A 26,306-nucleotide genomic window follows, 5' to 3' on the forward strand; every position below is an offset into this window, starting at 1 on the left:
GTATTAAACCAAATAAAACAAAGACTATGCGCTTTCTGTCTGTATCCAGCGAGAATGTAATACGATTCCACACTTTGCACCCACTCTTTCTAGACCTCATGAATATGTATGGTTGCTCTACTGGGACAAGGCAAGATGATTTATTGATTCAATGTTCACCGGGTTGTCGGGCAACCGTTCTTTACAGCGTTGCTCCTCAGGCAATGTGATGTTCATATTCTACCCCACGAGTGGAGATAGCTGTAGGTCACTTCCAAATCCTCTCTAGAAAGGAGAGCTTTTCAAGATGCCAGATGCGTTGGCCTTCAAATACAGCCACGATCACACTTTCTCTCTGTAGAATGCAATGAGAAAGTCTTCTGGTGAAATAAAAGTCTTTAGTAGCATCACTTTTGTAACTGTCTTGTCCTGCCTTTACCCTGATCTGTTTACTATTTCTCCCTTGCATTCAGAGTGCGCTTCCTGACAGGTAAAGTGAGCCGGTCCATATGTGTCCCGCTGCTCCGTGGAGACAGACTGGAGGAGATGTGGAGAGCGGAGTGGCTTCAGACGCGCTTTTGATTCGCCGCAGCGTCACTCACCTTCATAAGGAATCCTCAGTGGGGTACCTCGCTTCCTCTCCCCCTTTTCATCTTCCACTGCTTTGCTTTTGCCTGATCCCGCAATATGTTGTTTCCAAGGGTTCACGGCACTGCGTCACTCTGAACACCTCTGTGGAAACACTCACTCAAGAACTTCTCGCCACCGTTTTGCTCATGCAGTAGCAGATACTTTTGTCCCGCATCAGCCAGACACACAAACTCAACCCCGAAAAATCCAATTAATGTCAGAGTCTGGGGTTATTTTTTCTCACCGCTGCCTTCTTCTGCCAAAGTGCACCTAAAGATGCATTAATAAGCAATAAAAGGCTATCAATCATTCTGACAGGTGCAATAGATTTACATAAACACAGCCCCAGCCGAACTGCACGGTCCTGCAGAGAGGCCTGGGGTGAAAGATTGATGTAATGGCCTCCTCGCTTTAGGGAAAGTAGAAGTTTGAAAGCATCATCTTTATTTTGGTCTGCACTCCCCTGCATTATTCACACAGCCTGATGGTTATATGGAGAGAATGCACAAGTTTACACACTGTAGAAGTTGCTTAAAGTTAATAACTATGATATTCCGTTGAACGTCCTAATTCTAACAAGCTCTCTAGCAAACTGAAGACAACACAGTGTGAAGAAGCCTCGAAACTCATTTTCATATAAGCTACAGTCAGTGAATTATTAAACCTGTATGTTAAATCAGCGTCACATCTGTGGTTGACATGCGTTGCTTATAATTTATGATTAGATGACAGCTTGAAAATGGCGACACTGACATGTTCAGTCCAAGCTCCAGGTAGTACCTCAATGAGCAAAAAGATCACGATTTCCATTTTTGTGTGAAGTAGTTTAGAAGTTGTCCCTGTGTCTGGGTGGGCTCGCTGAAAGTACTCTGGTTTCTCCCATCGATCTGTCCAGAATACCAAACACCAGAACGTGATATTCCTGGATGGAAGGAGTTTGGTGGGAATTACGTGGAGTGTGTTTACATGCGCTCGAGTAACCTGGTTATTCGACATATCCTGGTTATGAATATATTCTGGATGTGATGTTACATGCGTCCAAGAAACCAGCACTCTCATATCCCTGTATACATGAGCAACTACGCTATCCGGGATATTTATTTATTTTATTTATTTATGGTTTATTTGGTCGGGACAGTGCAAGTTAATGAACAAGCCACACCGGATTGTAGCCTTAGGCTAATTTTTATCCGTCGTCCCCCATGCGCACTCTCGAACACACTCTCATACATCCTGGCCTATTGTACATGTTTTTAGTGGTAGGGGAAACCGGAGTACCCAGAGGAAACCTACGCAGACACGGGGAGAACATGCAAACTCCACACAGAAAGGCCCCGTCCTTGGTGGGAATCGAACCCGGACCTTCTTGCTGTGAAGCACAAGCACAAGCACGCTGTGCTACCGTGCTGCCCATTTAGGCTCCTGAAAGGGACGGAGCTATTGGCAAATATGGTAAGGAGCTAAATGCATGGCTTTTCTCTAGCACAGGGACAAGAATTATCCAGAGAAGCACTTAAAACAGTAGAGCTTTTTCGCAGCTTCAGTTACAGACGTGAGAATTGATTTTTTTTTTTTACTAAATTAAAATTGCCTTGATCCGAGACTGGCGCTGACTTCCACCGGAGATACCACAGAGCACAAACAGTAGTTGTTTTTAAAGGTTCCTTCTATGCTTTGTTGAAGACACAAAGTTTTAAAAGCCAGGTACCAGATGGACTGGCTGTTGGAAAGTTTTTGCTCCTTACATATTTGTTTCAAAAAGTCGCAATTAGCAATGGTGAAAAAAACAGGATACTGTGGAAGCATCCCAGTGAGAACAAGCTGGTTTCTAATAACCTGGTTATTGACTTATCCGGGAAACTGAAACCAGGATTCTGTGTTTACATGAACCAGACAAAACTAGGAAACTTCAAATCCCCATTAATAACCTGGATACTCAAGTGCATGTAAACACACTCACGGTGGTGCAAACTTTTCTCTGCGTGTTGTACTGGGTTGAAGACTTAAAGGGGGGGAAATAGGGTTTTCCTATTGGACATTTTAAAGAAATATATCTTTTTTTTCTCCAGTGTTTGGTGTATACTTCTTCCTCCAAATCACCCGGAGCCCTGCTATCGCCACCGCCCTCTCTTCAACTTCAACAAACAAACAGAAACTCCTCTTGGGTTCATGGCAACATATTCAGATGAGTTCACAACTTGGGAGTTTGCTTTTCTTCCACAACCACCCACTCTGATTCAAACTGAATGTTTCTTGTCGTTAACCCGTTCGTCTGTTGTTTCCAATGATACTTTGTGGCGACTTGCCAGTAAATCGGGTGTAGTTATTCCAAAAATGATATGCTTGCCACACACAGCTGCCCCCCTTTGTGCCGCTCATCCCCTGCCTCCCTCCTCCGCCATCATCAGGTTTAATTAAAAATTTCACCATGGCTTCACACAATCTCCCAGTTTCTCTCTTCTCCTCCCTGCTATCTCTCCCCGTGTCTCTGTTCACACTTCTGCAGTCTCCCACTTGGCTCCTTCGGCCATCATTAGAACGTAATGAAGTAAGTTTAATAATCCAGGGAATTAGTGGCATGGCTCTCTTTATCCTAAAGGCAGGAGTGTCGGAGGAGGAAAAGTTCGCCTGGTGTTAAATGTGTTGTGGTGTGGCCGGGCCCCCCACTGCGCTGTCATGGGGGACAAAACGGGATGTTCCATATCTTTCTCTAATTAGTTTGAGAGCGTGTTCATTAGAGTTTGCAGATTCAGTGAAGTTATGGGGCGCGCACAGCACACTGGCCCCAGTCCCCTCGTGTGTGCTGATGTCTGGGTGATAAATCATCTCTGTCTGGCTGCGGTAATTAGGCACAACTGTCATATTGTGCTCTCCTATGGAAAGCTAGGTCACCTTGTGCACTGCAGAGGTTGACCTGCTAACGGCGTGGTTCTCCTTTAGCCCTCCCCGTGTAATTAAAATGGTCTGATTATTCTCCATGGTGATAATGTGACAGTAAATTTTCTTTTAATCCTTTTAATTGTTCAGGAGTAGATGTTTCAGTGCTTGTTTGTACAGACACATTTGACTCTATAAGGTTCTCAAACTTTTCACAAAAAGTACCACCAGACCTTTTTAAATTGAGTGTAAAGCATACCTAACTTATAAGCATTACTAAAGATTTCTTCACTTATTGCTCTAAACCTCAGCAAGACACGATAGTGCAAATTGTTTAATGCAAACAGTTAGATTTAGTCCAACATGTAAAGTAGCTGTGACCAAAGGCACTGGAGCTGATGCTGTGCCTCAAATACTGCATTTCAGCAGAGAAATGGATCCTCAAAGGATGGATAAGCAACAAAAAGGTTTTGAAATGTAATCGTGATTAAAATAATGAAATTGTGCTTTTAAAATATATTGTTCATTGTTTGTTTGTTTTTCTACTTATATTTCACTTTAAAAGTTTTAAGTTACTAATTACTACAAAAGATAGGAATCTTTCACTCTGCTGCGAGAGAAGTAGTCAATACAGAGGATTATAACTCTGTAATCTGACCAACATGAGATCTGATGCGATGCTTTAGTGAACCCAAGTGGTTATAACATGTAATAGCATGTCGCAGCAGGGTTATACAATTCATTTATTCCGACTTCTTTATTTCAAGATACAGAAATAATAATACTGAGAGAAATAGTTTTAGTAAAGATGGCACTTTCATACATTGGCACAGTAAATATGCTATGTTCAATCCACATTTAACATTCACAGTACGTCACTGTTAAAACAATCACATGGTAATTATTTTCATGTACAACTAAAATGCAAAAACCCTAAAGGGTCTACTTGGACTGGCACAAACAATGATAAATATTCCAAAGTACCAGTATACAGACATGAAATATCTAGTGTTTTACACAATAAATATGAACATAATTGTTTTATGAACAAAATACAGAACAGAGCTGCACATGGGCAGCAGATCTCTGAATGCTTGACAGATTTTGTATTGCACTTTGGAATTTTGTGGCTTCTCATTCACTATGGCATCAGGGCACTTTGGAATAATACCTCATTCCCCCAGCAGTACTTGATATATTTTATATACATGATTTTTCTGTTAGCCACAGACTGAATCTGGTGTTCTTGTAACACTAGCAAAGTTTTGGTCATTTGGACAATCATGAAAATGGTTGTAAAACTATTCTTTACAAAAATCACATTCCATCACTTTTTAAACAGAACTGACCTACATCAACTACTGATAAAGCACCGTCCTTTTAACTACAAAACCTCACACCTGAGCTCCTTTTACACTTTAAATAGTTTGTATTCAAGTTATATTTTCAGCATAGCTCAGCACTCATGATAGCTCTATGGATCAACCATCACTAAGAGTGGTTTATGTAAATAATTTACACACTGTCTTGTCTTGCAGTAGAGTAGCATGTTGTTGACTATGCATGTTCAACAGCATGTGTGCTTATGAAGAGGAGTCCTCTTCCACTGGGTGCAGTGCATGTCTCTTCAAAAGAGTCTTTAAGATGTCTACCTCCCTCTCTGTCTCCTTGAGCTTCCTGCGCAGTGTCTCGTTGACTTTATGAAGCCGCTGGTTCTCCTGGAGGAAACAGAGGAGTTATTAGATGTACTGTGTGCCAGGATACCACAGATAGAGAGCCCTATACTCACTTCCTCCAGTGATTCATATGTAGCTTTGCTCTCCTCATCTGAATCCTTTGGCCTTTGTATCGCTGACATGCGGTTCTCCCACTTGGCACAGTGGCGCTGTTTCCTCTGGGGCAGAGGGCTGGGGCAGGAGCCGAGAGCGGGGGCAGTTGTTGGGCTGAGGAGAGCCGGCTCCTGCCCTGGAGAAGGGAACTGGGACAGGTCAGTCTGTGTCCCACTGTGGACCCTCTGAAGCCGGACCGGAGGAGGCACTGGGGAGGAGGGGCTCCAGTATTTGATCTCCTCTGGATATGGGAACGGACAGTCCTCTGAGCCTGAAACATGGACAAGAACCAAATGGGCTTTTGTTTGCATTTAGCTCCTTTAATAATGTATTGCTTTTACAGTAGACCATAGACATACTGTAGGTTTGGGACAGAGTTTGACTCACTTATTGAATATGGCATAAAATTCCATTCATCTAATTATATCCTAATAGTGCAATGTCATTTCAGAGGTGACGTAAATTAGTATTAATTTATTTATGTAGCCCCAGACCATAGTTAAATGCACCAGAGCACCTGAATCAAAAGAAATATTTGACATCCTACAGTTGTGTAGGGAAACCCAGAGAAACCGGCCAAGTGCAATCTGTCCAGCCTGATACACTCTGTCTGCAGCGTAGGGAATCTGTTGACAACTGAGCGAATTGCTGCCATTTACTGTATGTAAGTGTGAGATATTTGTGCTAGGAAACCCGCCGGGCCCACCCACCCTCTGAAGTTCCCGTGGTGACAGACGTGGAGCTGAGAGTGGGACTGTCGATGGCGCTGGCTACTTTGGTGTTTTTCTTGCACTCGAACGCCACCTGGTCCTTGCAGAGCTTGTGGCAGTTCATTCCACAATCTATCACAGAGGGAGAAAAACATAAAATAAATGTATGTGGCAACAGTATGACTTGCTCCTGTTCAGTTCTGCAAATGCACCAAGTCGACCTTTACATGCTCGCACTGAAGTAAACACTTCTCGGATCCTTTGAAGTCATGGGGGAGGGGGGAAACTGTGGTTCGTGCTGAGCTGACTTTCAGAGTTTCTTTTCTTTTTTTATAAGTTGCAAAGTTCAGTTACATGTATGCAAACACAGACAAACCACAGTGCCTTGCTCTACCTGAGACAGAAGGCCACCAACAGGAGGCTAAACATGCAGTATTTACTGAACTGTGCCATGGCTACAACTCTCTTGCTGTTTCACCTGATCACCGGTTGTTATGGTAATGCAAATCTCAGTTACCTTAAGACACTTCATAGTGACATTTGAGAAATAAGACTATGAATAACTAGTTGAATCACATATTTGGTTTTAGAGTTATGGTCACATTATGCTCCCATAATTATAAACCTTTTCAAATCCATTTTGTTTAACTTTAATCAAAACTCTGTTTCTAAACCTAATCTTCACCCAATTCCAGGCTCTAACCATAACCAGACAAATAAAAGATGGCCTAAATTATTATTGAGCATTGATTATTCCACATGTGCACCAGTGGGGGAGCAGATTGATCCCATTTTTTGACCAAATCTTTCACTTTGTGATACAAGCGGCAGAAAAGCCAGGTAGCTGCCCACAAAACTGACATTTGGGGGGCATTTTTCAAGAGGGCTTCCAATCCTACCTTTGTTTTAAATAGGCCAGGTGTCTGATCACTGTTGATGATATTTATGTTTCCTTTTTTGCCCATTATGTTTAGTTAGAGGTGACTCATTGCAAGTTCATATTTTTGTTCCAACTCGACCTTGTTTTATCCAAAATATCTTTTGTTGAACCTGCTTCATTCGATGGACTATAATGAGACATTGAGACAGAAATGTCTTGCCTAGAGAGCTCAGCTCCTGAGCTATGCATCAAATCAGGCCCATTGTTTTATTCAATAGAATAGTGTTTACACAGTTTTATACACATATTCTACACATGTGATGGCAAAACAGCAAGGCAGCGTGAAATGTAAACATACCTTTGCACCTGTAGCCTTGCCTGATGACACCCCACAACTTTGAAGAAAAGAAATGACAGATATTTTAACATTTACTTATAATAAAACAAAACACACATTTATTTAATTTATTTAAAACTGAGTAATCTACTTACAAATCCTGAGCAATTGTCACAGAATGTGGGTTTCATGTAAGTGGTTTCCTGAAAATTATGGACAAAACCAAGCCCCAGTTTGGAGCAGATGACACTGGCTCTCATGAAATAAGCAGTAATCTCCTCTCGGTTAACCATGCCCTCCCTGAGGAAAAACAAATTCATTCATTTTAAATTAAGTGACTGCCTGTGTTTCCTGTGCAGGTTACGTGACAATAAAGTCGAATAAAGCCATAATAAAGTTATTATGGTTACAATGTGCTGCTATTTGATGCGTCCTGTTGCTCATCACTACAAATACTACCTTTTATCACTTCCTCCCCAACCTGCACTTGTAAATTAGCTATGTGACCCGCCGAACACTCACTTCTCTTTGTCCATGAGGCAGAAGGAAAATGGAAAGCTAGCAGCAATTTTCTCAAAATCCCCTTGAGAGATGAAGCCGTTCTCGTCATGATCATAGTTCTTAAACACCGACTGTGAACAAAAAGGGGACGCCGTTAATAGCAGGTAAATGGCAGGGGGAGAAAAAAAAAAAAAAAGGTTCACACAAATGAGGCTTATGCAACAGCTTTTTTTGAGAGGACTTACGTCAACCATTCTCTGCACATGTTTGCTGATGGTTCGGGGGTCTGGTTTCGGGGCCACTCCGGACGCCCAGTCCACCACCACCACAGGAGGTCTGGAGGGGGTGGCTGGCTGATAGAAAACAGCGCAGCCATTATAATATGCAATCGAGAATAGAAAAGGGAGGATCATTCGGCTGGCTTCTTTCACTCACAGGTGCTTTAAAGTTCTTGGGTTCTCTTGTGTACGACAGCTCATAAATTTCATCTTCGCTGTAGTAAAGGTCCAAAGACAGCTGTGAAGATGAGAAAAAACGTCACATTTCGGCGGGGCTTTACGGAAGTGATAGCATAATACCTGTAAGGGTAATACCACGGTTAATGGTGTAATAATATACAGGGACAGGCCATTATTTCTATTCGTCTCCTGTTACCATGCTATTTCCATCCTATTACCATGTTATTACTCTTGTATAAAGTAAAGTGCAACCCACATTTCTACCTTCCAAGGTGCTTTCATAATAGCCAAAATGAGGTCACCGGAACGCTTTTGTGTGCGTTTCATGGGCATTCTGCGGCTCTAGTGCGCTTAGAGCACCTCCTAACATGCACGGATAGCATAACAATACAGCCATTTGAGTAGTCATTCGCAGTTGGTTTGTCACCCACATACTGCGGATCATAGACTCTCATCACACCTCCACAGCAGCGCCAGAGGAACCCGGTGCGCTGGAACAAACTCATTTGCATGTAGCTGTTGTTCAGGAGGGTGTGAATCATCGCTGAATGTTGCGCTTACGGTCAGCAGATGGACAAGGTCTTTGTTGGCATCCAGCTTGGGGGGCACTTGCTGGAGCTGGATGAGCTCGTTGATGTGGTTGTAGAGGGCCTGCAGCTTCTGGACGTTGACCTTGTCGTCCTCGAGGTAGTCCGACATGGCCTCGTTCACAGAGATGAGGTCCTTGAGGTGGACGCCCAGGATGGGGATTTTGAAACCGGTGACCTTGTGGTAAGCCTGGCGGTAGTTGTCGTAGTTTCGGCGCGAGGAGAGCAGGTCAGTCATCTCATTGAGTACCTGGTTAAGAAAAACATAAGTAAAGGTCTGCTTGAAACATGATGAGGTAATTTAATATTATTGTCATGTCTTCGAGTCACAATTATAGTGCAGTAATAAGGTGGTGTGACACGGTATATACAAGTTTGTACTATTGTGTGTGAAGAAAAACATCATTGTTCTTATTCAATTTGTAGTATGTGCATATGGCTTTGTTTAACCTCCTAAATAAATGAACCTCGTAAACAAATATCGGGGGTTCTCACATTCAAAACATACATGGAGTTGTGTTTTGAGCCACTCGCGCATGTTTGAGTAATCTTTTAATCTTCCCCTATTCCTAGTGCCACAACGGCTGCCTACTATTTTTTATTTATTTATTTATTTTTTGACAATGCCAGATCAAAAAAACAAAATATCACACAGCTCTTATATTTTGTTGGACCGCCTCCAGCTTTGGTACGTATTCTTTGTGGCATAAGCTTCTGCAATATCAAAATATGTATTTCTATCCAGTGTTGCATTAATTTCCCACCAAGATCTTGTATTGACCACTGCGTAAAGGCCTCTCTCATCCCAAAGATTCTTAATGGGGTTAAGATCTGGACTTCATGGTGGTCAATCCATGTGTGAAAATGATGTCTCATGATCTTTTACAATGTAAGCCCGATGAATCCTGGCATTGTCATCTTGGAATATGCCCATGCCATCAGGGAAGAAGATGATGACTGAATAACCTGGTCATTCAGGATGTTCAGGTCGTCAGCTGATCTCATTCTTTGGGCACATACGAATACTGAACCTACACTGGACCAACTGCAGCAGCCCCAAATTAGAACAGCTACATAGCTACATCCAAGTGGCAGCTTTTGTTTGGTCAGGCAGTGCAAATGCTCCTCTTTCCACCCCAAACTCCTCTCACACCAAGTAGAAAAACATTCACAGAAGCTACAGCGATACTGTGCAGCCCACTCTGTTTTTCTTTGTATTTTTCTTTTATTGAAGCAGCTGTGCAGAAGGACAGCAAGGGGAGGTAGAACAGGTTCTCGGTAGAACAGGACGTATATAGCATTTTCATACATCATAGAGAATTCTCTAAAAAACAATGTGTAAGCTAGTGATCAAGATGTGTTTAGATTATTACCAAATACTGCCTCTTTAATAGCATAAGTACTAACTGAAACTTGGGTTAATTTCACAATGAACATGCACCTATACTTATATAAACATATTAATAATATTCAAAGATTGCTATTTCTGAAAGAAAAACCATCAGTTTTTCTCGCATATTGGTGAGATCATCATAATATCATAATAAGACAGAGGTTTGACATAATGCTTTTCTAGACATCCAAAGATGCTTTGCACTGCATAATTTATTCACTATACACTCAGTGGTGGTAAGCTACTACTGTGGCACCGCCCTGGGGTAGACTGACAGACTGCAAATCTGCACCGCTGGCCCCTCTGACCATTAACAACAACTCACTCACACACCACATTCACACAGGCAAGGTGGGTGAAGTGAGGACAGCTTGCACCTGCGGAAACCCAGATTCAAATCCACCAACTTTCCAATTAAAGACTTTAAATGTACTTTTATAAGCAAAACATCAACCTGTCCAGGGACTGCGGGTAGAAATGAAAATGTTTTAGACTGATGTCTTTTGTGAATTACTCCTGATCAAATAAAATAAATTGAAATTCAACACGGCCCAATTTACCACCAGTTGTTAAGATTGCAAAACGTTGAGAGAGAGATTTCCTCTTTTCCTCCGTCCTGATTGGACTTGACAGGACGGTTCACAGGCAAGCTAGTCTCATTCGTCAAAGGCATGGCATCGGGGATTCTGATTTGTTGCTGAGATCAGCGAAGTGAGAGACTTTAGAAACATTTCAATTATTTTATATTATTTACAGTATGTTAAAGTGCAGGCCCAGGCATCAATCATATGCAATGTATTAAATTTGTAAAACATTTTAAGACTACCTACCAACATATTTGCAACACATTTTACAATGTCAAATGTAAATGTAATGTCGAGTTTTGCTTGATCACAAGGCAATTTTTAAATCACATCACATTAATACTAGCCTGGTCTTAGCCATCCGTAACCTCTGGTCAATTATCATGTCTCTACATTACGTGCGTCATGACCAAATGCTAGCGAAAATCAGATCCAATCGTTTCAAAGGAGTTCACTCCTGATAACGGAGCTCAATTGAGAAGTTCCAGACCCTTATACGAAACAAAGTAAGTACGAGGGTATGGTAAAACCTAAATGACTCAGGCTTTGAAGATCTGGATTGCAACTAGTCCTTGAAACAATGCATGACAAACAATGCAAACAATGGGGTGGCAGCTGGGGTGGCAAGACCTTTACTAGAGGTGGCAGCTGCCACCCCATGCCACCCCTTTAGATCCCCCCCCAAAATGCAAATGTATTGTTTACATTGTAAAAACTACCATCACTTTGCCCATCAAAACCTTTTTCTTTGAATTTAGAGATGTGAGCAGCTTTACCTTAGTGACTTCACTGGGGACGTGTGAGGTGGTGTCCTTCAGTCTGGAGATGGAGCTGTGGCACAGGCCTCCCACCACAGCCATTAGTGTGTTGAAGTTGTGCATGAGGTGGAGACTCTGTTGGACACACAAACACACAATAAAGAGCCATCAGTCCACACTCATAACACGCACAATTAGGCCCGCTCCAGGTAACCCTGCTTATGTAATCTGCACAACAGAGTCGTTACGTAAGCCATTTAGATTGTTGCCTTTTTCTTACTGTGCCTGGGTCTATCATTCTTTTTAGAAAGAAAGCCTTTTCCTCACTGTTGTCCGCACATTTCTATTCAGTCCACTAATGTCTGCCGCTACTGGAGCAATGCAGTGTGAAATATACAGTGAGCCCCATGGGTTTTTGGGTTGACAGCAGAGGAGCATAGAGGTGCTTCACAGTACAAGTGGCCTAACAGCTCCCTGAAGCGCACACATCATTCTCCACATGGCACATGTACTTCCAGATAGAACTGCATTTAACAAGCTCAGCCTGGGCACTGAATACAGCTGCAGCTCACAAGCCTCTGACACAGAAAGCGGGTCACACTTCAAGAATAAAAATATAATTGTTGGCATAAACACTAAAAAATTGCGTCAGAAAACAATTGCATTTCAAATTAATTTTCTATGCAATTAATTATTAACAATGTCTAACTGTTCAGGATTTTATTGGGCCAAAAAAAAGTTATTTCAAAACTTGAAACTTTAGAATACAAGTACTGAAAATACTAGCCAAAAAGGATCACATGCTAAAGACGTTCTTACACAGTCCCAAGCCAGGATAAATGGAGAGGAATGTTCGACATTTGACAAAAATAAAAATAAACAATTATTTTGCAAATCACAGCAAGTACGAACTCTACAATGTACAATAGATGATATAACAGTCACAAATCGATTGTTGTTATGTTTACCCATATTGCAATACCAACCCATCAGACTTCAGTCAAATAGTATAAGTATAATGGAAAAAAGTCCAATGACAAACACAAGTTTTCTTACACACGTTTTTTCTTCTTTACTTTACCATCTGCATTGGTTCTTGTCGATGTTTGTTACGATTTTGAGCCGACTAAAATCCATACTAAACTACTAACTAAATCCATACCTGAGCCACATGGATGAACTTGGTGAAGACCTCTGCTCTGAGCTGCGCCGTTGGTCTGCTCAGCACCATCAGCTGCACCCACTGAGACACTCCGTTGCACAGGGCAATGGACCGCTCCATTACCGGGATGTCCTTCAAGCAGCACTTACGAATGTAGCTCTGATAGTCCATGAACTGCACAAGACACGTAATATTGACACGGAGTCTATGTTTCACCTGCTAACGATGTGAACATAGGTGGATGTACTCACTGATATTCTGCAAAACGACTTAAACTCCAGGTAGGTGAGGTGCTCAGCCAACTCGATGGGCTCCAAGTGGTCAAAAAGCAGCGACACCTTCCTCTTTTTACCGCTGTTGGCTTTGATTTTTGTGCTTGCCTTCCATGACCAGTCCCTCTCATTTCTACACAAACAAACATGTTCCATTAAGCGCATTGTTCAGAAGCTCTGGATCATCTCTGTACTTTCACTATTGCTGTTCACTTTACGATGAACTCAAACGCCTCTGGAAATGACTGCTCTGTCTAAAATAGCGGTGACTCTCAAACCTCAGACGTCACTCAGAATCTTGAGCGACCACAGCGTTTCCCCCCATTACGACGTGTGGTCTCAGTTGCCAGTTGGCCAGACTTTAGCACTTACATCCATTTGGTCTCTAGTAGTGAGCAGAGACTTTCCTGGCCCTGCTCGCGGATCAGCTCCCGAAACTGGTCCAGGCTGTCGGTCAGGCTGTGGTGCAGGCGGAACATCATCCAGTACTCGTGTATCCAGTGTCTGCCGGGGCAAAAAGGGGGCGCTGAGCCAATATGATACACAGGGAAATAGCGGCATATTTAGGTATTCATGATGCTACGCATGCTAAGACTGACCTGATGAGGAAGCATATCCTCTTACACTCCACTGGTTGGTCATTGTCCACCGCTGTTCTAAATGTGAGCAGCAGGTCAAGGAAGTTTACAGTAAGTGCACAATGAGGCCACAATATCATAAAGATTATAAAAGTAGCTTGGTTACATTGAGAGGAAAAAGTGAGTACACCATTTGGAATTTCTTACATTTATGCCAAAATTGGTCATAAAATGTGGTCTGATCTTTATTAAAATCACAAGGATAAGTTAACAGTGTCTGACATGCACAATGATCAGGATGAATCTTGGACCATTCCTCTTAACAAAACTGCTGCAGTTCAGCGAGATTCGGGGGGTGTACTCACTTATTTCTCCCTGTCCTGTGAATGTTTACATGTTATGGCCAATAAATATATGATAACATGTAATTGTTTGGATGGTATTAGTTTAAGCAGACACCGTTTATTCATCCTTGTGATTTTAATAAAGATCAGACCACTTTTTTATGACCAGTTTAGGCATAAATGTAAGAAATTCCAACAGTGTACTCACTTTTTCCTCCCACTATATGTTACAAAGTTGTAAATATGGCATTTTGTCACCCATGCACGCGACATCCAGGCAAATTCTGTGACAAAAAGCAAGCACATGCCAATGACAAAACGCAGCTTGGAAAGTAACAATGTCTCTTAAGCGTCTAAAGGGAAGTTGCTTTTAATCGAATTTCTAATCCGAGAAAATGAAGTGAGAAATGTGTGTTTGGATTGCAGCAGTGCACACAAAAGCCCATGGCCAACCAGCTGAGAGCTCAACTGATGACCTTGTGCTGTGACGTCTGAGTCCAAACACTAAGCTTCCGCAGGTGCTCTTGTTTTGAACAGTGATTTGAACAATTAAAACCAAACTCTACTGGAAATGCGTGTCGTCACTTTGTTGTTTTATTCAAATAACAAAAGCCCTTTGAAAATTAAAAATGGAACTCGCACAATTTTGCACAATCATAATGCTTGGAGATTTTGGGAGTTAAAGTTATTTCTTTTACGCCTTCAGACAAAACTTCTTGTGTAGCCTCATATTTGTGGAATCTGCTGACCTGCTGACACTGTTGGGGACAGGTGTGCTCTGAGTAATACTGCACATATGTTCGCCAACTTTCCTCCATTAATAAAAAAAAGAGACTTCGACTGCTCCAAAAGGCAAACAGGAGTGACATTTGGTGATGTGGGTGGAGGCAAAAAAACTGCGATGAGCATCACTTTCTGAATCATTCTGGCCCAGAGCTGCGGACGAATAACAAAAAAAAAAAAAAAAAGAGTAAACACAGTCAGCTCGCATACATCACATCTATGCAAAGCAGATATTGTGTCCATGAATATATGCGCCGCGGAAACACCTAGCCTGTTAATGTATACAGCAGACAATGGCCTTTACAAAGAACACTGGCACTTAAGCTGTGGATTGGTTAGAAATCAGCTTGAAGTGGCGCACTGAAAAAGACTCATTGCGTCATGGGAGCAGAAGAACCGTCCCACGCCATCCCAAGGCCAGACGGCGACGAAGGCTGTTAATGGCCCCTGTGATCCTAACCCCCCCCCCGCGTCCCCCCCACATCCCTCCCCTCACTCACAAACACTGTTTAGCAGATCCTACACGTTGAATGAAGGGGATATAAATAGCACTGTCAGAAGGATCCTCATTTAGTCCATGTTTATATATAGATGGAGTGGACCCTTTTCGGAGCAGAAGTAATTAACGCACCAGAATGGGAAAGCTTCTCCCCACGGGCCTTTTGTGATTCTCTTTTCTGACGCCATTGGTCAAGTAAACGGTTATATTTTGGGCATTACCATGTCTGAGTAGTTTTGTATCATCTCTCCATTGACAAGCTATTTTTAAACTCTTATAAAACTGAAAAAAAAAACTAGTTCAGTCATGTGTACAGCTCTGTTTTCAACAGAAACATATACAGAGGCAGATCTCAAAGGGTTTTTAGTTGGAGACAGTTTTCCTACAGTTAAATGGAAGTGTTTTTAATGTATGCATAAATAAATTATAATTTGAATATAGATGGACTTAATTGAATGAGAGGCCTGTGAGAAGAGACATTCAGCTAATTGTCAGAGCCCACAACACCATGCTCATATGGCAGAACAGTGTGCAGCAGCCTTAACCACTAGACCAGGGATCTCCAACCAGTAGCTCTGCAGCCCTTTCTTGGTACCTCGCCAATGGCTTTCTACATTTCTACACGCGCTTCAAAAGTCCCATTTTAGAGGCATTTTCTGTTTGTTTTGAACATGTTGAACATATGGGCACATAAAGTAAAGCTTGAGCTGCATAAAAGGAACTCACCACGTAAAAAACAAAACAAAACTGAGACTATATATAAGCAGCACGCAAGTCACACCTTTAATCAAATCAACTCAACTTTAGCTTCCCTTGTACTTCCTGTAGACTATAGAAAGTGAAAAAAAAAAGCAACAGCAAACTTCATGCATAAGTCGATTAAATCATTCAAAATCAGCCATGGTAAAAAAGTATCTATGAAGTTATGTCTTTCGTATTTCTTTCTACTTCTCAAGTCTGTGAAAGTACAGTAACTGCTAGGGCTACGCTGTAAGTTGAATTATATATTTAAAGCAGCACTAAGTAACTAGTAAGCGCAACTGTGTAGGTGTCGTATTTTTCACTCAAACTTGGTTGCAAATACTGTTAGCTAGCTTTGCCCGTTAGTCTGTTAGCTTCTTCTTTGTGATTCTATTAGTGTGTATTTGTTGCTCCGGTCCGGTGGCAGTCAAGTTGCAAGTGTGGTTTTCTGGCCAGAGACACTAGGGGGAGATGAAAGACCCTCCAATCATCCCATTAACACTTGTATTACCCTCAGAAGGACTATGGAAAGGATTCATTAAGGTAAACAAGTTACTTTGTGTGCTTTAAAGGCACACTGTGCAACTTTTTGAACTAAACTGTTGCCATTAACACAAAACGTGCTCCTAATGATCAGCACAACACAGACAATTCTCTTACTGCAGTGGGTAATCAAAGAATGGATCTGGATGAGAAACTAACTTGTTTAAATCTCTGCAGACTTTAGTCGACATCTCCATGGAGACGAGCTGGGGACACACCCACTCCCAGTAAAGTTACAGTCAGAGGAGAGCTGAGCCGCTCACAGCCAAGGTTCATGTTTGTTTGTTCATTTATGAGGTATTTTTCAATTATGAAAATATCTGTCATTTAATAGCTTCTTGTATTTCAATTGTATTTGGGTAAAATTCTACGCGGTGTGGCTTTCAAGCAGTACTAACTAACGTGTTTACCTTAATAAATCCTCTCCGTAGTCCCTGTGGGGGTAATACAAGTGTTTATGGGATGATTGGAGGGTCTTTCATCTCCCCCTGGTGTCTCTTTGCCTGGCCTGCCAGACACTCCTCCTTTCTGTTCAAAGGAGAACTGTCTGGACAGCTCCTCGCAGCCTATCATTTCACGATTTTACCCACATCGGTCCAATCACGCACCGAGAGGCGGGACTTCATTCCCCCAAGACGCGGAAGCCGTCACCACACTCTACCAAAACAATAGAGATGGCGTGCGCGGCGAGTGTTACGATGTTTTCTTCTACTCTTTTGTCTGTTTTAAACCATTTGAAAAAAAAAATGTAATCCCTAAAACCGGAGCAAGAAGCAGCGTTCGAAGCGTTCCTCGTAAATAAGGACGTTTTTGGAAAGGCTTCCTGCCGCTTGTTACTGCGACGTATCAAGCGTTGCTCTGATTGGTTGATGCCGTCTGTCAATCACGGCCGCCGGGAAATCATTGAGATCATGCTTGCTCCCAGACTATATGTCTTTGAAATATCTATGAAAAGGCATTTAGTTTGGCAGGCCAGGCAAGGTGTCTTTGGCCAGAAAACCATGTTTGCAACTTGACTGCCACCGGTCCGGAGCAACCAATACACACTAATAGAATCACGAAGAAGAAGCTAGCATGCTAACGGGCAAAGCTAACTGCAGGCTAACGTCACTTTAAACAGTATTTACAGCCAGGTTTGTGTGAAAAAAAATATTTCCATTGTATAATTGGATGTACAGTAACCCTCTCTCCCTTCGCCTTTTCTGTCAGCGTAGTATTTACTCTCCAAGACATTTAATAAGTTAAAAAATCGTAACTTGCAACGACACCTGCAGTTGCGCTTATGGCCTCTAGGGGGAAGAGTTACTTAGTACTGCTTTAATACCTCAGCCACCACAACTTCTTCATCTCACCCCAACTACAGTATCATGTGTCAGCTTTCTAGTTTATCTATTTATGAAAAGCACTCTCTGTAGTATTTTCCTTTTGTATATTACTTTCCAGTGAAGTTAGACATGTTACTGTCATTGTACATATACAAGCTGTAAGTAAAAGTTTTCTGCCCTTCTTCACCTCTGCAATCAACACGCTTACATCTGAACGGTGTTGAGGAAGTAGGTAAAAAGTGCTTCTCAAATCCAGTCAAGAGAAGAAGAAAAAAAAAAAACTAAAGCTGCCATTTTCCCTCACATTCTACAGTGACAGCTCCAGACAGATGCATTGTGCGAGCCAAGAACAAGCCTGATTGCCCGTTGCTGTTGACAACCAGAAGAAAGCGCTGCCACAAAGTAACAGCAGAAATCTGATGTCACTCACTGCACAGAATTAGCCGCCGCCACCACCACCACCACCACATTATCCCAAGCACCGAGCTTTTGGTTTTTTAAAGGATATAGAGTGATGAGTTTGTCCAGAAGGTCGTCGGGCGACATGAGGAGCCGGTGCATGGTCAGTGTGATGTTCAACAGATGGCTGCTCCCCGTCAGACAGCCGCTCGAGTCTGAAAAGCACCAACGCTGAAAGATTATTCCTAATGCTAAGAAAAAGGAAAGTGTGCAGGCTTTTGAATCACAGCTTTAACGACGGCTCGAGTTAGAGAGGACATAAAGATGCAAAAGCTCAAGTGATCAAAATGAACAAGAGAACGAGGCAGCCTGTGAATGAGATTGTGACCTCCAGGATGAAATGGAACAAAAGCAGAGGGTTTTTTTTGTCACCTTCGATCAGATGAAAGACCTCGGTTATTTTGTGATATATTCAGGGTTTATACAGGCAGAAGTCAAATTTGCTCAAATACTATACTTTAATGCCACAAACTCATTTCTTAGGATTTGCAAACATTTCATCAAACATAGGAAAAAGAATGGGACAAAACCTGAAACTTTTCATTTTCAATGAATTTATACTGTAGAAATTGTTGAGCGACGTCATAATTTCCAATAGACTTAGACTTAAGGCTTTTCATGACATTTATGACATTGATTTTGGCTAAATTGATTTAATTGATCTCACGATGGAGAAAGTCACTTGTTACGTCAGCTCACATGGATTTTGGATAACAGTGCAATAACAATAATTTGGCAATATATTGTGAAGCCAGAGCCTGAGACCAGACTTAGTTTAAGATCTTGGTTGCCCCGGCGACACTGAAGGACGGGCCAAAAACAGGACAGTAAAAGACAAACAAGTACATCTTAGCATTAACCTGTTTAACGCCTCAGGAACGTAGCTGTTGGGTGATGCTCAGGTAATGAATTCTTTGCTACATTTTCAACACAATAAGAAAAAATGAGCAGCACATCCTCAAAGTTTCACCAGGAGATTCATACAGCAAACTAATAACGTCTTCCCTGCCCAGTTATTGGTCGTTCACGCACATTTAATAAAAACCTGATCATTTCTTTGTGTTAGTTGCTGAGAACACCACAGCTCCATAGCAGAGGTAATAAACTTTATTGTCGGAGCAAAAGCAATTCAAGGATTTTAAAAAAAACGACTTTAAACCGTTACACCCATCACTTTGGGGACCATAACACTGAAGCCATCACTACTTCCTTGTTAGTGACATAAAAAAAAGCTGCTGCATTCAGTGTAGGGCTGCACAATACATCGAATCTTGTCTTAAAAGGGACTATACAGAGTTTAAAAATTTTAACATTGTGTTTTCCTCCCCCAACATGTTTTAACAATGTCCTAAGGTGTAGAATAGCCCAGACATATTCACCACAACTGCCTCTAAAATCCTGCACTGTCACTCAAAAAGGTGTTAATTCGGGTCCGAAGTGCCGTCATGCACAAGCTTAATATAGAGGTGCAGTTATACGTATGACCTGAGGTGGCAGTAGTGAGTATAAAATGGCTAACTTGCATCTAGTCCCCTTAAATGATGCTATCAAAGATGTGTCAAATGTGCACAGCCTTAACCTCTAAACCCCCACCTGAACCGAGCACATTTTCTCCTGAAAAGCAACAAAAACATGGCGGAAAAGAAACAAAACTGCGTCAATATAGGGACAAAAAACCATGACAAAAACGTGACAAAAAAGCAATGAAAAAGATACAAAAAAAGGGACGAAAGCATGACAAAAACGCTTAAAAAAATGTGGTGACTGCGTAAAAACATTCCGATCACGTGTGGGTTTTAGCTTTCAAATTGCTCTCCAGAGAAGCTTTTAGATTTGGGTAAAGCCGATCTGGAGAAAATGCGCTCATTTCAGGCTTTTCAAGGGGGTGGGGTAAGAGGTTAAATGAGTCTACAGTCCTGACAGTATTTGCACCTGACAACAGCGACTGTCTAGGGGATGCTGCAAACATGTTACTGCAAGTACACAGTGTCTTATTATTGTCATATTATGCAGTGCTATTCTGATGAGCAGGTGGGACTGGGCCTAACTGCCTTAATGGCTCACAATCATTTTGTTTTCTCTATTATGTATGAGATGGTGGCTGTCAACGTGAAACAAAGTACAAACTAGGGCAGCACAACTAATCACAACTGCAATTATTTAGGTAATAAAGCTACAACTAAACATATTGTCTCCATATGCAAAATCAATTGTCCAAAACACATTACAGGTCGGTTGTTTCCCTGTACGGACGGCTGAGCGTGGGCCTGTAACCCCTCCACTCGCCTCACCTCATGCTTAAACGTGTTTCTTTTGCCTTTCTGTGTGTGAACCTCTGCCGCGGCCTTTTCTCACTGCACTTGTCACTTCCTTTTCCTTGTATACTGCTCGCTTCCGTCTTTTCTGTGACCTTGACCACCTCGCCTTGTCTCATCTGAACAACACGGGCTCCCGAATCACAATGTAGACTCGCAAATGCCAAACCTGTCACTGTCGGCAAATAAACACCGCGTTTCAGATGGATGCTGTTGCATGTGCAAACACGGGCACAGGTGTAGTTAAAAAGTCAGAAAGCAATAATTAACAGACTGTGAAAAGACATTTCCGACACGTTATCAACTGGAGGATTTCAGGACTTTTCAGACAATAGTAAAACAAAAGCTGCACTTTCAGGAGATGCTACAACGTCGGCAAACAGGTGAACTCTAAAACTACCAACAGCCTGAGTTCATTGCAATATTCCAAGGTTTATGAGTGAAAATGAATGCGTCGAGCGGAACATAGCGAGCTGTTCTCTGATGCTTCGTGCGGCTGTCTCCCACCATCAAGGACATTAAGCGCTTGTGTGCGGGGCCACTTTTAAGCCGCATCACCTTGGAAATATCTCAGCTCCATGCCAACATGTTTTTATTTTTTTCCCCTCTAATCTCTGTTACCGATAAGCAACTCGCCACTGTAGCCGCCCCTGACTAATCCAGCTTTTCTATACTGCGGACAGGGTGTGTTGCAAAAGCATTGGCGCCGAAACCCCCTCTCGTTATATATTATGACTGGTTGAAGGTGTACAGTGCTTTGTTTTTGTCAATGGATCTGTTACGGTGAACACAAAGAGCGACAGAGAGTTAGATGGGATGGACTTCTCTACACACTGCACCTGAGACAACGAGCTAAACTTCCCTACAGGCACAATAAAGCAAACAATACCTACATACATTACCTCCAACAGTGTCTCTCCATTTTTTTCTCTCAGTGACCGCTATCACCAGAGTCACATCCTTTTCCAACCTGACAAAGCACTATATTATTAAGGAAACTACTGTGTTTATTTAATTTTATGAGATAAATGAAGATATTATGGAACATTACGGAACAACAGTTTGGGGCTATTCAGAAGCTGTAGGTTGAATGTTCATTGGACTCCAGTTTGAGCCTCAGTTTGGGAAATACTGCCAACGACAAAACAGGGAAAGTAATAGTTTAACAACAAAGGTACTCTGAATTTACAAAGGCTTGGACCAACCACAAGCAAAACTACTTAGGAAGAAATAATGACCCAATTACATTTTGATCATCTACTTGTGTACTACTTGTTGCCCAATTTCCAAATTTTTACACGCAAAGGGTGTGTCATACAGCAATTGGCACCGTTATCAATTACCTCACCTTGCTGAGTCAAAAAGTAAAAACAAAAAAAAAGAAAAATCTTCCACTAAACAGCTGTTTACTGCAGGTCAAGTCACAGAATAATGCAAGTCATAGCCTGCTAATGCTTGCACTCAAACAACAGTTCAACCTCAGGCAAATCAGACGCACGCAAGATGTAACTTCCAAGTCAGGTGAACAGTTGCTCAATCGTATCTTTTCACAACTCTCCAAACCACAAACTCTGCCGGTGCGGTGGTAATTGCAAACGGAAATCCCCTGTCCACAGTCTGTCACTGACTAGAAAATACGGGATAAATTGTACTGTACGCCATCACGACAACGATAAACACCATTGTCCTAAAGTTGCCTGGATCAAGTGTGTGTCTGCTTCATAAAGGGGGTAGGCAAAAGACTATGTTGTTAAAATAAAACAAAAAACAAACAACAATTGCCCCTAATTCCATTATCCAAGCCAATCGAAGACATCAAACCTAGCGTTTCTCCAGTCCTTGTTTCTCATGTGTAGGAGTCAGAGAAAGCTCAATGCAAATGTCCTATATGCAAATGTATAAACTAGGGGAAAACAAACTCCTTGATACAACAATATGTGCTCTTGCTGCCCACCTTACTTATCATTACCACTTTTGTATGCATTCTCTATGGATACCAACTTTGTTCTTACTACCAATGAGGAGAATAATCTATTCTATTCTATATAGAACTCTTTGATCATGTAAAATATTGCTTACAATGCTTCTCATATCATGCATCTCTACTTACCACACCTCCAAACAAATATGCATATACATCGATCAAAAATATTGACAATACAACATGGGTATGAGACCTCCTGAGCGGCTGTTGGGTGGATCCGTTGACCACATAGAAGCCCAAGAAGGCTGAGCAACGACATGCCGTCCAGCGTCCCAACACACTTGGACAGGGGCAACAATCAATATCTTGAAAACTTGAAAAGGTCACTATTTCTGCACGTGTGTGGTCAGGAGAGAGTGATGATGTCAGAGGCAATTGATCCACACCTCGTAACGCTCAACAATTCAAAGGCCCGGCCATCATCTGAGGACCCGCGTCCAGGGAGCTGACCTTTGGGCTCGGCGCGGCTTTAAGCTACTACCAGATAATCCTTCAAATACCTCTTATGCGCACTCTCACATTTGGTGGTCGCAGTGCTGCTGCTGGGGGCCCTGGGGGTGAGCTTGCGATGTAAGCTAATATGGTTCTAGATCTGTGTTACTGGCTACATCTGGCTCTCTGACTACGATATGCTTTTGCAAAATATGACAAATGTAAATAAATTGGTCTCTAACCAACCTGAGGGCTAGGGTTACGCGCAGCACCTGCAAAAGTGGCAGCATCCTCTCATTTACACATTAGATTTGAGGCCCTACTGTCAAACATGATATTTCAATGTTAAATTTGGTGCAACATTCCCACAAATAGCTATATTTTTCAGGTTGCACTTGCTATTTAGCACCTGTCTTGATAAATGAGTGTCAATTACATGGATATCCAAGTATGTTAAGCTTGTTCTGTAGATAAAAGCGAAACATCCTCAACTCAATCTAACTCAACCTAATCTTGGACCAATGAGAGCCTTCACAAACAAGGCAGAAAATAATTCAAACTGATTTGGATAAAACAGGTTTGGAAAACAGGTTTAAAGAAGAAGAACTTTACTTATAGCGCCTTTCACAGACATAGTCACAAAGCCCTTCACATTAGACAGTTTTACATTCACTCCATACTCGGTGGAGTTCAGTTTCCCCTGGGGGAGGCTGACAGAAAGGCTGTCACGCCAATGGTCCCTCTGACCACCACCATGCATTCATGCACACACATCATTGTGGCCTATTGTACATTTTTTTAGTGGTAGGGGAAACTAGAGTACCTGGAGAAAACCTACGCAGACACGGGGAGAACATGCAAACTCCACACACAAAGGCCCCGTCCAGGTGGGAATCGAACCCTTCTAGCTGTGAAGCACGAGCGCTAACCACTACTGTGTTTATTTAATTTTATGAGACAAATGAAGATATTATGGAACATTTCTCAATTTCTGAAAAAAAAAAAGCCATTCCAAAATAATATTTATACCAGCCCAGTTTGGAGCTCTTTTATTCAGAAGCTGTAGGTTGAATGTTCATTGGACTCCAGTTTGAGCCTTAGTTTGGGAAATACTGCCTACGTCAAATCAGGGAAAGTAATAGTTTAACAACAAAGGTACTCCGAATTTACAAAGGCTTGGAACAACCACAAGCAAAACTACTTAGGAAGAAATAATGACCCAATTACATTTTGATCATCTACTTGTGTACTACTTGTTGCCCAATTTCCAAATTTTTAGATGCAAAGGGTGTGTCATACTAGCAATTGGCACCGTTATCAATTACCTCACCTTGCTGAGTCAAAAAGTAAAAGAAAAAAATAAATAATCTTCCACTAAACAGCTGTTTACAACAGTTCAACCTCAGGCAAATCAGATGCACGCAAGATGTAACTGCTAAGTCAGGTGAACAGAACCACACACATCATTGTGGCCTATTGTACATATTTTTAGTGGCAGGGGAAACCGGAGTACTTGGAGAAAACCTACGCAGACACAGGGAGAACATGCAAACTCCCCACACAAAGGCCCCGTCCAGGTGGGAATCGAACCCTTCTAGCTGTGAAGCACGAGCGCTAACCACTTCGCTACTGTGCCGCCAATTAATGTAGGTCTAACAAATGGTAAACTAGCCTTGAACAGATAAGAACAAAAGAGAAAACAGAACATAACCTGGACTAAGCTAAAACTCCTCTTGAAATTAAACACGACACACACTTTTTGGACACTCAAAGATTTTTCACAATGCATTGACTCACTTGTTGGAGGCAAACTTCTGCTATAACCATAGTTGCCATGGGGCCGACAGATGGAAATGTAACAACCACCAACCACCACCGCATTCCCATTGGCAAAGTGGGTGAGGAGTCTTGCCCAAGGGCATAATGGCAGCTGGAACAGAACCGACTGTTTCCAGTGATAAAACAACTGTCGCCCCAGAGGCAGGACCAGGTTGAGGGATTAAACAAAATCAGAACAGCAATAGTAGCTCCTGTGGCACCAGATTGTGTGTGTTCATACCACGGTTGAGAACCATTTGGTGTACCACACCATAAATACATCAGAATTTCACATTTGTAATATAATCAATGCCACTACAGGGAATTTGAAGCATGCCCGAGCTTCCATCTTCTGCCGAACACAGTCGCTGGATGTCATTTTATGTGCTATCCATTGTAATCACTCTCTCTATCGCTCCTGCTCCATTTGTGTAACCAGGCAACAACAATTTGAAAGCTTGTCTCTTTTTCAATCACCGTACGTCAAAGAGCTCTCTAGACAACTTGACGAAGCCAATGATCTTTTCCCCTGATTGGTCAGACTTCAGTCTCTCTTAATCAAGGACTGTTTGGTAAAACATAAAATACGAATTCAATGCATGTTAGCAGCTCAAGGACACTAAGGTGTTGCTATTGTAGTTGCAAGAAATTGAAAATGAGCCTACCCCTGCCGTTGAATAATTTAAGTTCACTTCATGACACAATAATGGCATCTTAACAATGTACTTTCACTTATTCACTTTGCACATGGACTCACCAAAGGACTGCAGGCAGGTCTGGATGATCTCGTCCCAGCTGGCCCCCTTGGTGAGGTGGCCCAAAGGCATATTGGGTTTGCTGGGAGCGCTCTGAGCTGGACCGTTCCTGTGGAAACGATGAGTCCTTCCAGGGGGAGAAACTCTAGATTTGGACCCGCATCCCGGGGCCACTTTCCTAGAGACACAGCAACACAAGAGGCCGGAATGAAGAGAAGCAATGGTTGTGATTTTCCAACTCTTCCCCACAAAAACGTTTTACTTCATAAAACGGATAAGCTAAGTAGCATGGTTGGTCTATTGTTGAAACACAAGACCACCCCTCAGTGGCATTTTGCTATTCATTGTTCTGGTTTCCTTCCTTTAATTTAGGGAAATACCAGTTGATTGCGGACTTCCAGTTCAAAGAGTTGACTGACGAGTAAACAAGAGAGCCCAAACAACCTGTTGCCCCAAAAAAGTGACAGCATTTCTACATTTCTAAATAAAACGTTTCTCCATAGCGTCCCTTTCTAGTGAGTGGAAAGATGCCAAGCTATTAGCGTTGTAAAGTTTATAAAGCTGAACGCGCACAACGGACACTGGGACTTACGCGTCATCTTTGCTTTCTGTTGTTGTATTTTGGTTCGGGTTGTTCTCCTTTGCCTGACACCCCATGGCGAGGTACTGGGCGACGAGCGGCTGAACGAGGCTGTCCATTTGCGTTCTTTTCGCTGGGAGCATTTCATCGCTGTGTGTGCTGCCTACCGGCGCGCTCTCCGCTGCATTGTGCT

The 26,306-nt window shown here is 42.2% G+C and overlaps 1 protein-coding gene across 1 annotated transcript; it reads right to left on the bottom strand.

Annotated features, from left to right (window-relative positions):
* Positions 1-4,294: 4,294 nt before the first annotated feature.
* Positions 4,295-26,306, bottom strand: LOC306975398 (RAS guanyl-releasing protein 1-like). The gene is made up of 17 exons (XM_079572914.1): positions 26,126-26,306; positions 25,536-25,711; positions 18,253-18,384; positions 13,557-13,608; positions 13,330-13,461; positions 12,937-13,090; positions 12,686-12,859; positions 11,542-11,658; positions 8,763-9,038; positions 8,179-8,259; positions 7,989-8,096; positions 7,765-7,874; positions 7,398-7,542; positions 7,264-7,300; positions 6,026-6,157; positions 5,276-5,586; positions 4,295-5,204 (listed from the first exon to the last, which is right to left on the bottom strand). Exons 1-17 carry the CDS (start codon positions 26,254-26,256, stop codon positions 5,070-5,072), a joined length of 2,403 nt encoding a protein of 800 aa, XP_079429040.1. The 5' UTR covers positions 26,257-26,306; the 3' UTR covers positions 4,295-5,069.

The sequence above is a fragment of the Gobius niger genome (assembly GCF_951799975.1).
Source record: "Gobius niger genome assembly, chromosome: 16".
NCBI lineage: Eukaryota > Metazoa > Chordata > Actinopteri > Gobiiformes > Gobiidae > Gobius > Gobius niger.

Coding starts and splice junctions, on each gene's coding strand:
- LOC306975398 (XM_079572914.1), bottom strand. CDS start 26,256: ATGCTCCCAGCGAAAAGAACGCAAATGGACAGCCTCGTTCAGCCGCTC. Junction 25,712..26,125: donor ACAGAAAGCAAAGATGACGC/GTAAGTCCCAGT, acceptor CTGTGTCTCTAG/GAAAGTGGCCCCGGGATGCG. Junction 8,097..8,178: donor CCAAGAACTTTAAAGCACCT/GTGAGTGAAAGA, acceptor GTTTTCTATCAG/CCAGCCACCCCCTCCAGACC.